The 17521-nt window shown below is 38.3% G+C and overlaps 1 protein-coding gene across 1 annotated transcript in view; it reads right to left on the reverse strand.

The window, feature by feature from the left end:
- Window positions 1-17521, reverse strand: part of LOC124166124 (potassium/sodium hyperpolarization-activated cyclic nucleotide-gated channel 3) — a 295929-nt gene that overhangs the window by 18615 nt on the left and 259793 nt on the right. Inside the window, exons 8-9 of the mRNA XM_046543779.1 lie at window positions 5820-5966; window positions 5061-5178 (exon numbers count right to left, since the gene is read on the reverse strand). Of these exons, the coding sequence (XP_046399735.1) occupies window positions 5061-5178; window positions 5820-5966 (265 nt within the window). The remainder of the gene's footprint in view (window positions 1-5060; window positions 5179-5819; window positions 5967-17521) is intronic.

Below are 17521 nucleotides of genomic sequence, written 5' to 3' on the forward strand. Positions count from 1 at the left end.
TAACATCGGAGAGTTTTCTAGCGGCCTCCCTCCCCCGGAGAGTGTGCTCGTGAAAACAGCATCAATAATTCGCAGAGAAAGTCGAGCAAGTGGGCGCGTTGCGTGCTTCACGGGGGCAGCATGCTTCAGCCTTGCGAATGAGACCGCATAGCATAAATATCAGAGCATAAATCACTACAACTAAGCTCATTTTGGAAATAAACAATGATGAAAATCGTTTTCAAGATTACACTGGCGAAGTTTAAAGTTTATGTCAAAAATGTTATCGTTTAACGATGATTGCGAGTGATCAACGAATTGCGATGTATGCAACCCGCGTGCCATCACTTCACATTGTGCCTCTTGGATTTTAAGGTAACTTATTAACTAATTTTCACACATTATCTCTTTTTACATGCCTCAATGATCTTTTAGAGAGAAACAATTTCCATACTGAAGCATCATGATCACCACAGTTAATTCAGAAATAAATGTAAAATTGTATAAATGTATATTTGAGGATATATTCCAACTAAAACATATTTTGTTTATTAAGATACCATATATAAACCCTTGAATAGGTCTCGCATACCTTAACATCTCTTCATTAGCTTTGTGGGGAGATTTCCCAGAAATCAGAACGAAAAAAATGGTTTATTGGTTGCTACTGCTGGTCCACCTCCGACTAGCGACTCCGCCTCCGTTCTCAACTGCTTCCAACTCAAAGGATGAGAGTGTACGTCGAATAGGTGGTTTAGCTTTCCTTTTCATTACAGTTTGCTAAAAAAATTAATTTTCGATTGCGATTTGAGCTATTAAGTATGTTCATACCAGTGCAGTCTTGCTTCCGAAACAATACACGGATTTTGAAGCAAACGTAATAAAACGAATATGTAATTGGTTATGCTTATCAGAGAAAGTTATGACATTCAAGCAAACCCTCTTCCCCAATATATTGTTCGAAACATGCACTTTACAAGTTTTGGTTAAACTCTTCACTGAGCACCCGTTTCCCTCTACAAATGTGTTTAAAAAGTGAACATTTAAGTAGTGCGAACATTCCAAGTTGAGTTATTCGACATATTTATAGCACGTATAATAAACCATCCGCTATCTATTATTTCATGAGTGCCAGACTTCTTTGGACGTGGGGGGGGGTAACAATTTTCAATGAATGATAGCGTGAGGAGATAATAATTCAGGTGTTTCAAAAATGTCTTGCATTAATGGAAGGAGGAGGACTTGAGCTTTAATATTGTGGCCTCACTCATAACTTGGAATACATAGTAAGTATAATTATATTGCTAAAGCATATCTTATAGGAACTCTGCCAGAAAATTCAGTTTTTAGATGCCTTTGATGGCGAAAAGAAAGAGGACAAACAATGGCTATGGACAATCAGGAATAAACATTTTTTTCCATAATTTAAGGTGAAAGGAAATAGCTCAACAGAATTAGAGGGTTGCATCATAAAGACATAATTAATCACTTATCAAGTCTTGAATTACACGAATTGATTACCACAGCCTCACTACTCATTCTTTTAGAATCAAATGATTGAGTGAAATATCTATAGCCCCTCTGTGCAACCACACACGCTCTATATATAGCCCCTCTATGCACACTCCTCTAGCATGGGCATCAAATTACTTTCTTGGGAGGGAAGAACTCTTTTCATTGAAATAGCACAGGAAGAAGTGAGTTGCACGATTTGATTGCAGCCTCAGCCATAACGCGAAACGTAAATCGTAAAATTTTATTGTTTTACAGCTTTACCAGGATATTCATTTTTTAGAAGGCTTTGACGCCGTAAAGGAATCGGAAATGTTAAACTTTAGGGCTCGGGAATCAAAAATAACATATCAAATTTTGAAAACATTTCGGGTTTTAGAGCCTGCTATAAGTCCGCAACTTTCCCGCACAGGGAAAATTTGACCCTGGAAATATTATCATTTTTGGTCCCAGCCTCATGGGACTCCGCCTGGTTGAAGCACACTGGTCATCGAATTGAACCATCGGAGCAATTTAAATGGCGATGTTATTGGGAAAACAGCTTTTTAGCAACGTACGGCAAAAGTAACAAATATCTTAAAAAGCATTATAATTAATTCAAGAAAGTGATTTCCTGCTCTCCTTTGCTGAGAATAACTCTAAATAAAAGCGTAAGTATATAACGATATATGGTAGAACAGCACGCATCTCTCAATAAATAACAAAGCTATAGCACTGTCCTAATTTTACTTTAATTTCCATTTATTTTAACGCCTCAGCGTAATATTCATGGCTGCTGATTCATTCACACGCAACAGGCTTTTAAAGAGGGCCTTTTTATCTTGTCATTAGAAAGTAAGAAGACCAAATATTCCTCTCGCGAGATTAATGAAATAACAATGCGTTTCTTAGGTAAAGGTCACATTAAAAACGATCCAGAATTTCAAAAGGAAAACAAATATGTAATTATATTTCTTGTGTCTCCTTTCGTTACTTAGCAATTCGTTTCCACGCTCGAGTGCTCATAATTTCTCCGCCGACGCGACGTTGAAGAATGCCACTCTATCCTTAAATGCTGGCAACAAGTGGCTCACACGTGGAAGTGGGAGAACAGAATTTCAGGGAGCTCCTAAGAGTTACTACAACGGACGCACATATCTTCAAATTCTAATATTAGAATGTGAATGTTTGTAGGAAAAACGATTTTATCTGTTCATGGCAATTGAAATGAATATCTGGAATAGTTGTATAAGTGATTCAAGAAATTCCATAACTCCTCTGTATTTTCCTTTGCCGAGATTATCTCGAAATGAGAGATGAATTCAGCGGTATCTTATCGAAGTCCGTATACGAGGCGATTTTCGGTGGAACAAAATGCATTCATAATAAATAAAAAAAGCTATTTTGTTGTGTTCAAATTTAATTGAACACGTTTCAACGCATCAGCGTCATCTTCGGGACAGCTGATTTATTCACACACACGCGACAGGTCTTTTCTACTGGCTCTTTTTATCGTGCACCTCGAAATTTAGAAAAGAAACATTCTTCACCGCCTCCATTTCTTCACACATTCATCACCGCGGGAATGAACCCACCATCTCCCATATTCCTCCCTGAAACCAAAATCAATTGACAATCGATGTCTAATTTCCTCATCCCGAACAACAAGAATTCTTCAACGAGCCAGCACCTTACTGCGTGCCGCTATACAAGAAACACGCCGCGAAATGGACAACGTTTGGAAAAAAACTTTTCGAGATTCATTTGTTCCTCGCGAACTCTCGGAAGAAAGAAGATTTCGACCGATTGACTACGGTACACATGAAAGCCGTCACAGATGCCAGAAAGAAGAAACACCTTAAGAAATTCAACGACCTCAAAGCAACAAGAGCACCCGCCAAACCGCGTTAAGATAACGCATTTCATCTGCCTAAGTTCCCAACGACACAGACCTTAAAGAAAGAACTGAGTTGTGTCTTGGAGCCAGCGAGAATTCCCGTCGAAGACGTCATTCTCGTAGTTGAGAGCAGGAGAGGCCAGCAGCAGAGAGCGAAATAAGACACATCCTTACGAACGCCACTTCCCAACTGCAGAGATACAACGTCACTAAGAGGGAGAGGATGGCTCTTAAAAAACTCAGAAAGAAGGAGGACCTGATCATCCCACCAGCGGATATTGATAATGCGACGGTTATATTAAACAAAGAGGACAACGTTGAGAAGATGGAGGAGGTCATTACGAATTCCCCATACCGGAAATTAGAACGCGAATCAACTTCCCACTTCAAAAGGGGAATCACCGAAGCCACCGAGAAACATGTAGATGGACCAGATGTTAGTTATGATGGATAAGAAGTTAGAAGGAACGAACACCTAAAATACATATAGAAGGCAAACCACTGAGACGTATCGTTAGTGCCATAGACGCCTCCTCGCATAATACTTAGGCCAGCGAAAATACCGCCACTTTAGAGGAATGCGAGGACGGAGATTGCTACTTATTTCATTCACTATCTCACGAGTCCTTATCACTTTCACTTTCTGGGCTCAAGAAGTTGGTGCAACATTTAACTTTAGATTCACAATGTAGAACCTTCATAGATCGACGTGGTATAAGTAACTTGGCGGAAGTATCCACTTTTTCTCGGCGTTTATGTAAAAAATTGGATGAAAAAAGCTCCGCCATTTTGTTATATATCTTTAATTAATGATGAAGCAAAATATTTAAAAACCCTCCAAGTGTAAGGTAAAGGAATGTAAGGTGGTATAACAGTTTTGTCAATTAAACTATTCATGAAACCACTGCACGAGGATAAAGTTGGCATTTTTCAGAAAAAGCCGAGGATAGTCGTTTTTCGCTAAATTGTTTCAACTTTGACCTCAATTATATTGTTAACGTGAAGGCACAGGAAAGAAATAATCAGACAAGTCATGCACAATTTATTTGAGAATATGTATGCGAAGTTTCAACTTCCAAGCTAAAAAAATCGATCATGAGATTTTGGCCAGCTTAATTCGAGTCTAGCCCACTGCGTCGCGTCGGGGCAAAATCCGATATTTGACCCACGCTTACGTCACTTTTTAATCGTCATGAGCCGCGAAAGTTTAAATCAAGAAATTATAATTTTGTTTAAGTGATAAGTACAAAACTATAATTTGCGATGGCCATGCATTCCTAAAATTCATTTCCTCTTTAATGTTTCATCATTTAAATAACCATAATGCATTAATTTCATAATCATCATTCCTTAATTACGATCCATTTATCACTTCCCTTAGTCCTAACTTAACCGTTTATCTCACTTTAAAATGAATGATATCACATTCTACTCCAACCCTCCTATATCTTTCCTTCTGTACTGACAGCCTCTTGTATGAAATGCCTCTTGTTTTTGAACAAATCAGTTATCCTCCTGATTACACTTGAGGTATTAAAACGAGTCGAAATGAAAGTAAGAAAATGGAATGTAGATATGATAGTTTTGCAATTAATTTATATGACTTGTAGTTCCACCATATATCGCCTGATACCGTTGAATTTATTGAGATTAACATTGTTTCCAGTGTACATTAGCAGCTGGAACAACTTACCTGGCTGGAAGACCTCGTACCGGAGTTTGGTAACGACGTCAGAGACGAAATTAGAGTCCGCGTTGGCGAAAAAAGGCACAGATGCGACCAAGGAGCGGCAGTTGTAGTTGATCACGTCCTGCAAAACATCGATTGATTATTCGACGAATGGGAAAAATTTTGTTCTCGCTTCAAAACAGTTTCGAAAAGGGATAAGAAAAATTCTGTCTAAACATGATGTGACATTTAAGTCTGTCATAATGAAATCAATAAATTGAAAAAAAATAAGTCAGGAAACCAATAGTTAGTTATAAACCTATTAAATATAAATGCTGCAGGTCACGTAGAAAGGGAAATATTTTTCAGGATAGGCAAAAATGGTGAGGTCATACTGACAAAAAAGACTGAAAAGATGACAAAAAAATGTAAATGAAAGTGGAATGGTTACCGGAAAAATATTATCATATTGTCTTGCACTAGCATATTTTGTAGACGTCGAATAAATATTATCATAATTTAGAAGTTTTCCACTATCTTTCATTTGGTTAAAGTGGCTTTCATTCATTAGATTGATCAGCCTCTTTCTTAGCTTTCAAACGTGCTTCGATTTTTCTCTGTTCGCCTCATTTTTATAATCATTCAATTAAAAAAATAATCATTAATACGAAATGAGTTACTATGACGTATATTAAAAAAAGCATATGTATAAATAAAAACAACACATGAAAAGTTAAAAAATAGTGTCACATGAGTGTGGTTTTTATTCGCCGCAGTGCTTACCTCGCGCAGCTTCTCCGACAGCTCGCCGAGGATGGCCTCCTCGTCGAAGAACTTGCCCTGGTAGCGGTGCTCGAAGTACTCGGTGATGCGTTGTCGCATCTCCCGAGGCAGCTTGCGATACGCCATGTACTCCTCCACCTGCTTCACCTGCTTGCCGACAGAGAGAGCGCGCGGCGCAAGATGAAGGCGCGCGCCGAGGGGCGAGGAATGAGAAGAAGAAGGCGCAAGCGGAAGAGACAGACAGACAGCAGAGCATCGACAAGCGCTTCTCGCTGCCGAGCGAACAATCGACAAGCGCACACACCGCCTCGAAGACTCACCAACTGCCCTGACCACAAACTAGCGCTCCTTCCGATCACCCCAGTGGACGAAATTTTAAGTGATATCAGTCGAAAGATTAAAAAAAAAATCATCCCTTCATTTAGCACACTTTACTTACATCGACCGATTTCAAACGTTGACATCATAATTTTATGATGCGGAATGTCGAAAATAGTCGTTGGCCATAGCCTTATTAATTTTCATAATTAAGCTGAGCTACTCATTGTCTTAATTGAAGATGCCCAGACACAAGAAACCCAAATTCCAATCAACGGAATAAAATGTTCCTCCCCGGACCCGGTTTTTCGATTGACTTACTTTGAGCAGGGGGCCGATTGTGTAACTTTACGTTCGAACGTTACGATCCGGTTCCCGTGGAATTTATATCAACAACTCGAAAACAATTGAAGGAGCGATTGTGTAACTTTACGTTCGAAAGTATTCCGGCTCTCGATCGAAAGCATCTCTTCGTCAACACATCACTTGACGATAAGGCTATCGAATCGTTCGCAGGTGAGGTTTGGGATGGAATTTAAATGTTTATTACCTTTCATGGCCACGTTGTATGTCCTTTTTTGGGATTAAGTGAATTATGCAATCAATTATATTCATAAATCGCAGTGTTATGTTGTTGATTACGTGAATTTGTAGTGAATTGACATAAATAATTGCAATTTGTGCGTATTAGTTCACTATGGTATAAAGATGAGCAAGTTTACATTTGCTTCGCTGTGTAATGTGTGTGCATTTGAAATGAAATTAACTCATGTGGAATTAAGTGAATTAAACATTCTATTTAATTTATACATCATTGTGTTATGTTTTTAATAACGTGAATAAGTAGTGAAATTACATCGATAAATACAATTTGTACGTGTTAATTTACTATACGATACAAAGATGAGGACGTTTACAATTGCTTCGCTATGTAATGTGTGTGCAATTCAAATGAAATTATCCTTTTTGTATGCTTGATTTAAACGTGGTTCCACTATAGTATATTAGGTAAATTATAGTTGTGCTATAATACATTGCCAAAATTATATTCTCTACAATGTTTAATTTAATTCGGATCATCGGGAAGTTATTGACAAGTAAATGATTTAATTTATGTATTCAAATAGTTTATTTTAACTTCTCAATGACGTCTTAAATTAAGTTGAATTTATATGGTTTATGTACTTCAATTAATGTCTCTGATGCGATATGGTTTCCTCAAAAAGGGTAAACTTTTTGAAGTGATATTCGGGTGTTTGAGGCGAGAGGAGATATCAAAGATGACTCTGCATATTTGCTTTTTCTTTCAAGTAATAGGTGAAAGGTTTGTGATGATGAGAATGTTTTTGATTGAGAATATTAACGTACTTATTTATTTCATGAGTTACGTGCTTTTTTAACTGTTTACCTTACGACTATTATTAAGACGTCGTACTAATTCACACTCGTCAGTTTTTATTTCTTGCAAATATTCAATATTCTGCGGCATTGCTCCTTGCAGACACACAAAGGCGAAGACGAGAGCCTATCAATATCGAATATCTGCTCATATATTTCCTCTAAAGGAATTAAGTCAATTACAAATGATACAAGTTATTATTTAGCGAATTGCAAAAGTAACGAAATGGAGACTTACCGCGGCATTTCTAAATAGTCAGCGATATCTGAGTAAAACCTACTTATCCCAAATATCAGCTACGCTCCAACGGAAAGGAAGGTATTTAATACTGAATTGAGAAAGATTGATTTATACGCAAAGTTAAATTCTTTCAATAATATAAACTTAATTGGCCGATTGTATCTGAAACCAATATTGTTAACATAGTTTCGCTTTTCAAAACAAACACAGCCACTCTCGGCCTTACTGCGCATGCGCTCAAGGAAAACAATCGCGAAACTTATTCCCAATTCCAAGTAAATATGACAACGTCGTAACTTTCGATTGCTTGTTGACGATCGTCCATACACAATCGCACTTACAGCTAACGTTCGAATACCGGGAACTCAATCGAGAGTGAACGGACCTCTAACGATCGAAAGGTAGCCAAGTTACCCCAGGGGGCCGATTGTGTAACTTTACGTTCGAACGATCGTTAGAGATCCGTTCACTCTCGATTGAGTTCCCGGTATTCGAACGTAAGCCGATGTGCGATTGTGTATGGACGATCGTCAACAAGCAATCGAAAGTTACGACGTTGTCATATTTACTTGGAATTGGGAATACGTTACGCGATTGTTTTCTTTCTGCTCATGCGCAGTAAGGCTGAAAGTGCTTGTGGTTGTTTTGAATAGCGAAACTAACTTAACAATATTGGTTTCAGAGACAATTGGCCAATTAAGTTTATATTAATGAAAGAATTTAACTTTGCGTATAAATCAATCTCTTTCAATTCAGTATTTCCTTTCCTCCTTTTCGTTGGAGCGTAGCTGATATTTGGGATAAGTAGTTTTTACTTAGATATCGCTGACTATTTAGAAATGCCGCGGTAAGTCTCCGTTTCGTTACTTTTGCAATTCGCTAAATAATAACTTGTATCATTTGTAATTGACTAAAGTCATTTAGATCAAATATATGAACGGATATTCGATATTGATAGGCTCTCGTCTTCGCCTTTGTGTGTCTGCAAGGAGCAATGCCGCAGAATATTGAATATTTGCAAGAAATAAAAACTGACGAGTGTGAATTAGTACAACGTCTTAATAATAAGTCGTAAGGTAAACAGTTAAAAAAGCATGTAACTCACGAAATAAATAAGTACGTTAATATTCTCAATCAAAAACATTCTCATCATCACAAACCTTTCACCTATTACTTGAAAGAAAAAGCAAATATGCATAGTCATCTTTGATATCTCCTCTCGTCTCAAACACCCGAACATCAGTTCGAAAATTTACCCTTTTTGAGGAAACCATATCGCATCAGAGACATTAATTGAAGTACATAAACCTTATAAATTCAACTTAATTTACGACGTCATTGAGAAGTTAAAATAAACTATTTGAATACATAAATTAAATCATTTACTTGTCAATAACCGCCCGATGATCCGAATTAAATTAAACCTCGTAGAGAATATAAATTTGGCAATGTATTATAGCACAACTATAATTTACCTAATATACTATAGTGGAACCACGTTTAAATCAAGCATACAAAAAGGATAACTTCATTTGAATTGCACACACATTACATAGCGAAGCAATAGAGTATGTGCACTCGGGAGGAATACGAATGAAATGCAGTTTATTCGATAAAGTGTATCGTAAATATCATTACTTTCGATTAACAGCATTAATTGTTGCTTAGTTTGTTTAATAATTACTATTTAATATGCATTGTTTTCGCAACGATATTAGGCAGACGAAAACGCTCATCTATTGGCTCCTCGGTATGTGACGTCATTCTGGTCTATCTCATCAGCGTGCAAGGTGTTTATCGTGTTATGATCGTGTTTATGATTCAATAAACTACGTGTGCATTGGAAAAATTTGGTGGATCTGATCTGTGTAAAGGGAAATACGTTTAAGTGCTTATCATGGAATCAGGTTTCGTGAGGGTTTCTTCAAATAATATCCCGAAGGTGGATGCTTCAATGATTGACCGTGCTGTTTATGTTGGACTATACCTACATGCCTCGGAACGAAGTTTTAATGTTGAACTGGAGCTTTTTTGTTGTCTTGTCTCATTCATAATAAAGAGAAATGGACGGGAAACCTCATCGGAAATTAGGTCTAACATAAGTGAATTAAGTAAGATTGTTTACAGTAGGTAATTGGCCAAAAGTTTGTTAGCACGATTTGAAGGTTTACGGAACTAAAAGTGCCGGTAGGTAGATAACTATCGATATTTGTATTATTGTCATTTCAAATACCGATCATAATTTAATCTATGTATTTAACTATTTTCTATTCTATTGTTATTTAACCTACTGACTCGCGAAAAATAATTTTTCATATTCAGTTATGGCCCGTGGTGACTGGATGAATATCCATAGTTAATTATTAAATTGCCGTTACTGAGCTGGGTTCTTCTTATTCTGGGCTATTTAAGGTTTTAAACGTAAGCACAAATAACTGAAGTTACATTTTGATCCAGTTTAAGCAGTAATCTGATCTTACTTTCTTAAAAACAAAACGCACTTTTAGTCGACATATTTGTTCTTTCGTAGAATTAATGTATTCAAAAGCAGAGTTCTGATTATCTCAATGTTTCTACAAGTTATTTTCAGTTCGCCAACATAGATATGTCAGTCAGATGTACATTTTCTTGGTTGAGGTTTATGAATAGCATTTGTGGGGTATGTCTAAAAATTGGTTATTGAAAACTAGATCCGGATGAATGTCGGAAATCTCTCGGGCTGGAAATCAAATGTTTGATAGTTAGATCAGACGATTACTTTTCTTTCATTCGGTTTCAATATGCTTCTCGAAGCATTTGTTAGCACAATTTAATAATTGGTTCATTTTATATTTCTTCACAGCATAAGTTGATTGGTTTTCAAGGTACAAGTGTCTTGTAATGACTATCCATTAAGCGAGGAATCCCTGCGCGCGGTGCATTTCCAAAAAGTAGTCCCGACTTGTGATACGTAATAATGAGCTTATTTCACATCCGATTTGGAAAATATTAGCATCACTGTGTTTGGAATTAAATTACAAACATTTTGAATACCCAAACTATCACTTTTTATCGAAAATTAATTTTCCGTTTTTTAGTTAGTAGTACGGGTACAGTTACTAAGTTAGTTACTAATTAGTGACTTAGTTTTCACGAATTAAGTCGTACTATTTTCAAGGATCATCACTGTTTAAGTGTCTCTTAATTTTAATGTCACTATAAATCTGCAAACGAACGCAAATGCGAGAACCGAGGAGTAAGAAATACGATTAGGTAGTTCGAGGCAGAAAAGTTGATAGAGTCTTGTCGTCAGCGTAACCGAGAAACAAATGAATTAAAAGATGTAGATGATGGCATGTACACACTTTAAATCTAGTTCATAAGGCATGCCATGGCTTCTTTCCAAACACAGTATACGCAGTAGAGGGGCTGACCCTTAAGAACAACGAATGCCTGAGAACACGTCGAACAAAATGACGTCACAGCCTTGAGAATATGGCCGACTGGTGTTTCAGCGCATCATTAATTTTGCAAATTTTAATAGTTAATATCTCGCTTAAAAAGTACCTCTCTATTCTCAGACTCGGAATTTAGCCTAATTGAGGTGTAAATTCTTTTTTAAGATCACTTCCCAAAAATGTGCACATACTCTATTGTAAACGTCCTCATCTTTGTATCGTATAGTAAACTAACACGTACAAATTGTAGTTATCGATGTAATTTCACTACTTATTCACGTTATTAAAAACATAACACAATGATGTACAAATTAAATAGAATGTTTAATTCACTTAATTCCACATGAGATAATTTCATTTCAATTGCACACACATTACATAGCGAAGCAAATGTAAACATGCTCATCTTTATACCATAGTGAACTAATACGCATAAATTGCAATTATTAATGTCAATTCACTACAATTCACGTAATCAACAACATAACACTGCGATTTATGAATATAATTGATTGCATAATTCACTTAATCCCAAAAAAAAGGACATAAAACGTGGCCATGAAAGGTAATAAACATTTAAATTCCATCCCAAACCTCACCTGTGAACGATTCGATAGCCTTATCGCCAGGTGATGTGTTGACGAAGAGATGCTTTCGTTCGAGAGCCGGAATACTTTCGAACGTAAAGTTACACAATCGCTCCTTCAATTGTTTTCGAGTTGTTGATCTAAATTCCACGGGAACCGGATCGTTACGTTCGAACGTAAAGTTACACAATCGGCCCCCTGGTCATTGTTAAGTGAGCACTCTTCAACTTAAGTCCTCTGCGGAATAGCATCTGTTCGCACCCCTCTTTCTCTGTAGCACTCGCCGTTGATGATCGCCCATGTCAATTGAAAAACCAGTTTCGGATATATTTTTTCCATCTTACGTAAATCAACTCTCGGGTTTCCTCTCTCAGGATTTCAACCTGGACTCACGGGGCCGGAATCTAACCGATCCAAAAAGTCTATTGTTTTCGTGTGAACGGTCATTCTAGTACTTACAATCTTGTACCCAAAGAACCCGACTTGGTACCTAGCAAAGGATAGAATTTTCCACTCCCAACAAATGGTCATGTAGGCTAGGTCATGCAAGCGGTCATTCCGGATGCGCTCAACTTATCGACTCTCTCGTATTGAGTTTAATGATTGACGTTCTTGGTCTGAATTATTCCTATTTTAGCAGCGAAGTTGTGTGGCATTTGTTTATCGATTCAATAACTGATTTCGATTGGCTAACTCGCTGACAAAAATATCTCGTTATCAATCATTTCATATTCGAATTGCACAAGAGCTTCTGCTTCAGCTATATACTTCGGGGTGGAAACAAGATATTACGACCACTACGCTGGACTCGTGCGGTGACCGCAAAGAACTGCGAGGAGCGTGCGAATCAATCAAGGGCGTGGGTCATCTTGATTCGATCAGTTAGTGAACGTGAAGCAGTTGAAGTTTGAAAGCTTTAGAAATCGATGCATATGAATATATTTGACGCGCCAAACGTTTATTTACCTACAAGGGCAAAGAACATAGTTCATACTTTTTTGAAGTTATTCATTACGGGAGATAAATAGTAAGCCAAATATTATTTCTGAAACTGAAGACAAGACGAGAACGCCACTGTCATCTCTTCTGTTTTTCTACCACAGAGTGCGTTGGCACTATAGGGAAACTTTTGCGTTGATGTTAGTGGTGAGATATCACGTTTGAACTTAGGCCACAACAACCGGTCAACATGGACGTGTGAGCAAGACTGAAAGGAGGCAGTCGATTGTCGATTGCTCGCTCGCACTCCTTCGATTCGAGGCGTAGCCGCTTTTTTCTCGATTCGGCCGCAGAGAGGCGCTGGCTGCATAGAGAGAACAGAGTCCTCTTGCTTGCATTACGATGTTTTTTGCGATGATGGGGCAGTGAGTGCATCCCAAAGGAGAGATTGCTCAGCGAGAGATTTGAAGGGGCGGCGGCGCAATAGTCGATCGTATTGAAATAAAGCCGTGTGGGTGCAGAGAGAGAGGGGTTGAAGAGGCAATTGCTACGACAGCATCTCGGAAGCAGAGCCTACGTGTCGTGCATGCACGTGGCTGGGAAAAGTGGAACCTAACTACGAGAAAGAAGTACAGAGTTGAAAGTACAGGCATAATGAGGGTGCTGCAAATACTGCTACGCTATCGCAAGCCATAGAAACAAGGATGGTCGAAAACAAGCGGTAAGCTATGGCTCTATTTATGCTGACTGATGATATGCTCGGTTCGAAATGTGTTTGCAGGTGAGATGGCGGGGAGGGGGGCTGACACGGGGCGTTGCCAAACGAGCATTCTCAAATCTGCTTGTTTGAGTGGGCATGTGAGCCAAAGGTATTTGAGGTCCAGTTCCGCCACTATGTTCGAATTCCCTCAAATGGAGAGGAGGGGGAATAGTTCAATTAGAGAGTGACAAGATGAACGGTCCAGGAAAGATTCGCCATCGAACCCAGAATGGGTGAAAGGCATTGAATGGCACCTTGGATGGGAAACGGCTAAGACGTAAGGGTGTCGGGAACTGGGAAATGCTAAGGTTTGTCAACACAGATATTACACTCACGAATACTTAGAAAAGGCCGGACTATTTATTACGCGTATAATAATTATCATACCCATTCTGTGGGACTTAAGATGCTACAAGGATATTTGGACTCATTATAAACTTTGCTTCATTCTCGTATCTCAATAATGTGCCGAGTAATGCTCTAGAAAAAGAAGAATGTTGGATGATTTCCAAAATGGGTTCCATAGCGTTAATCCAAAAACACTTAAGCTCAAGAATCGAGCGGTGACAGCCTTGCTCTCTGCAAGCAAGCCAATCTGACGCAGTTTATCGCCGAATAGTGCAAGAATAAGCGTATTTTGGCACCGTTTCCCATCCCCTTAACAAAGTGGGGGTCTGAGGGCGACTGCGGCCCTAAGGGACGCTTGTTGTCGTCTGATTGGTTCAAGCAAAGTCGCGTGCCTCGAAACTTTCCCTGCGCACAGGACAACTTGCGTCGGCCCTCTGCAAGATATTGGGAGCCCATAATTAATCCCAGAAAGTGATAAATACTTCCTCGTCCGCTTTCGCATAGTTTCCAGCTAAATCGAATGCCTAAACTCGAGCCAAGCGAGTCTGGCTGTATAAAATCGACCGCTCGTTCACTCCGCTCACAAGTTCATGAGAGGCAGCCGCCAAGAATATGAAGAAACTCGTAAGCTGTTTGAATGTCCACTTTGACTACTCGGAGCGTAGTTGATCGGATTCACGCAGTTTATCTAGATATATTATGATTACTTTGGATGAACATTTATTAAATGTACCATAAAGTATATGAAGGGTGAAAGGCATTGAATGGGAAGACCTTGGATGGGAAACGGCGAAGACGCTAATGAGGAGATCAATTTATATTCTACTCGTTCGCCTTATAATCACTAAAATTCACTTGCACAACATCAGAAAATTTAACATTAAATTTTCATTCACTCTGATTATTTTTATATCACTGATTAATTGAACCACTGCCAAAGCGCTTAATATGAGTACATTTAAGCGTAATGAGCAAAGAAATAAATCCAATCGTTGGGTGTCATAAAAGTTTCCACTTCGAGAGAAATTCTGGAAATTACGAAAACTCACTTTTATAGGATATAATGACTCCACTATGACTTGATCAGGGTTATAACCTGGTGTCTTCACAGGGCTTTTGGGACCCTGTTGACAATACCAACGCCTTGACTACACATGAACTCAGGAGTCCTCTGAACACTATGACTCCTGCATCCACTCACGCACTCAATTGGATGAGGGAGAATATTGCTCAAGATGAGCGCAGTCGGGACATTGCCGGAACAAGACGAAGTTGAAACTCGTCTTTGCGGATATCGGTCACAAAATAGCCCTCTTCAGCAAGGGCCTTGCAACCGAACATAGTCAGTGAATTGAGCGGAGTACCTGAGGTTGCAACTTTTTATCAAGGAACATGTCTGAGGAAGGACAATTCCTAGCAACGGTGAAAGTGCCCACACTGTTACAATTTGATCGAATAGAGAAGATCAAGAAAGCTATCAATGTTCTATTCGGGTATCCATAAAGTGGGTGCTCATTTGGAGAAAATGAATTTGAGTTGTGGGGCACCTAGGGTTTGTATCGATGGATTTTAATAAAAAACACATCAACTGCCCAGTGTTTATAAGATTGGTCCAAATGGATTTAACAAGTTAGGAGAATGTGCTGAACTTGATTGAGTGAAAATATTTGTCTCGGACAGCCATTCTAAATCAATTCCATCATTTTTGAAAATTTCAGGTCATTTTATATAGATAATTTTCAACATTTGCTTGTATTTCAAATTTGAAAATTACCTCGCTAAAACTCATGTATTTGAATTATAAACAAAAGCGGGAAATGGTATACATTATAAACGCAAACATTTCAAGGTGCATAGCGTGCACTTTGAAAGAGAAAAAGAAGTAAAATGTGAGCATTCGAGAAATGCGTGAGCTTTTTGAAAAATAAAAGGTGGTATTTACTTCAAGTCAAAACGTAGATAAATAATCCATTTTCAGTGAGAGAAAGGAGCCATATCATTGGTACCCGACTGAAAAGCATCCTTGAATTATGCTCGAGAGCAGAATAAATTCAGAATAAAATAATAATAAATGAAGCATAGAAAAGTGACAACTCTCCACCAAATGCATCTTTCCCTCTGAATTTCATTTAAGAATTAGGTCATGCATCACATCTCACTTCTACTAAGATTTTCTTTCATAATTGGAGGAGTAAAAATTTTTATGATAGGAAATTAATCATATGCATATTAACTGCAAAAAGATATAAACTACACGTAAAAAACTAATTATACAGTAAATTTATGCAAGTATCTTTTGATCACATTTTTGTTTATTGATAATAAATATATCTTTTAATTTTTTGCTGCCCACAAACGGTTGCAACGAAAAACACGAGGAAATGGCATAAACTAACTAAAATTCCTCACCGTTCCATCCAACGATTATTCGAAACAAAAATTCACCGTGTTCAACCCTCGGATCAGCCCTAGTTGTCTCTATTGTACGAACACAAAGACGCAACTCACTCACTCGCTCGCTGCTTTGTTAGGATAGGTGAGGGCAGAGCCCGTTAGCTCAGCGAATGTCATAGAGTGAGTGACGCAGCTACTTGGCACTTGAATACTAAGCTTAGGCTAAGGGCTTCGGCTGGCATTTGATATCCGGATCCTTCGATCAGTGACCACAAAGTGCTTGCGCTTCCCTTTTAATAAAAAAACTCAGAGGGACACGAGATGGATGGAGTTCCTCAATCCTAAATGTGTCATCCCGTGGCTTAGTCTGGGTGAACTCGACCCTCAACTAGAAAACAAGCTTCGAATCGAAGTGACCCCTAATTATAAGATTCGTGTCCGTCATCCCTGCCTGCCTCTGGCAAGATGGTAGCGAACAGCACATGGAGGGGCTTTGAACGATGGCGCACTCTAAGCGACGAATCAGGTGCGTGGCCGGTCATCTGGCGCAGAGCCAGTTGAGCAGTGATGTTGATCGAGGGTGTCACTGAAAACGGGACCAGCTCATGACAAAAAAGGTCCTCCGAACACGCGATGATTACAGAGAGAATTCACGCCGAAGGGATCGCGATTCATTTGTTTGTTGCTCTGGGCCCACCTGATTCTACGATGAGCATGAAAAACTATACAATTAATGAATGATGATTTTTAAACCAAACACATCACACATGGTATGTGAAAATTGCAGGAACTCTATGCCCTCTAAATTTACCACGAGATGTATCAGAATGTAATGATTCCCCACGTGGTAAGTATAAGTTTCCGACCATATTGTGACGAAAAATTTAACCCTTATGATATTTTTATCGGAGTTGGCAATGCAAAGGAACCATAAAAAGAGCTATTAAAAATGACAGGGGTACTTTGAAAATCAAGTTTTGAGCCTGTGACTCGTGGTTTGAAAATTAATTAAGTAGCCCGCGTTCCATAACATTTTAAATAAAAATTTATTGATTAAAAAAAGCATTTTTAACATTGAATCCTAAAGTTGTAGCCGTTCATCTAGGAACAGATGCATCCAAATAAAAATATCCCTAATTTTGTGTCCCGCAACTTTAAAAATCAATAATTGTAAAACTCCAAAAATTGGTATTTCTATTAATTACTAAAAATAAGGTCACTAATATTCCAAATTTAAAAGGAATCGGAGAGAGAGGTACGGGTTGGGAAATTCTTGTTTT

The sequence above is a fragment of the Ischnura elegans genome, chromosome 9 (genome assembly GCF_921293095.1).
Source record: "Ischnura elegans chromosome 9, ioIscEleg1.1, whole genome shotgun sequence".
In the NCBI taxonomy this organism is placed as follows: Eukaryota; Metazoa; Arthropoda; class Insecta; order Odonata; family Coenagrionidae; genus Ischnura; species Ischnura elegans.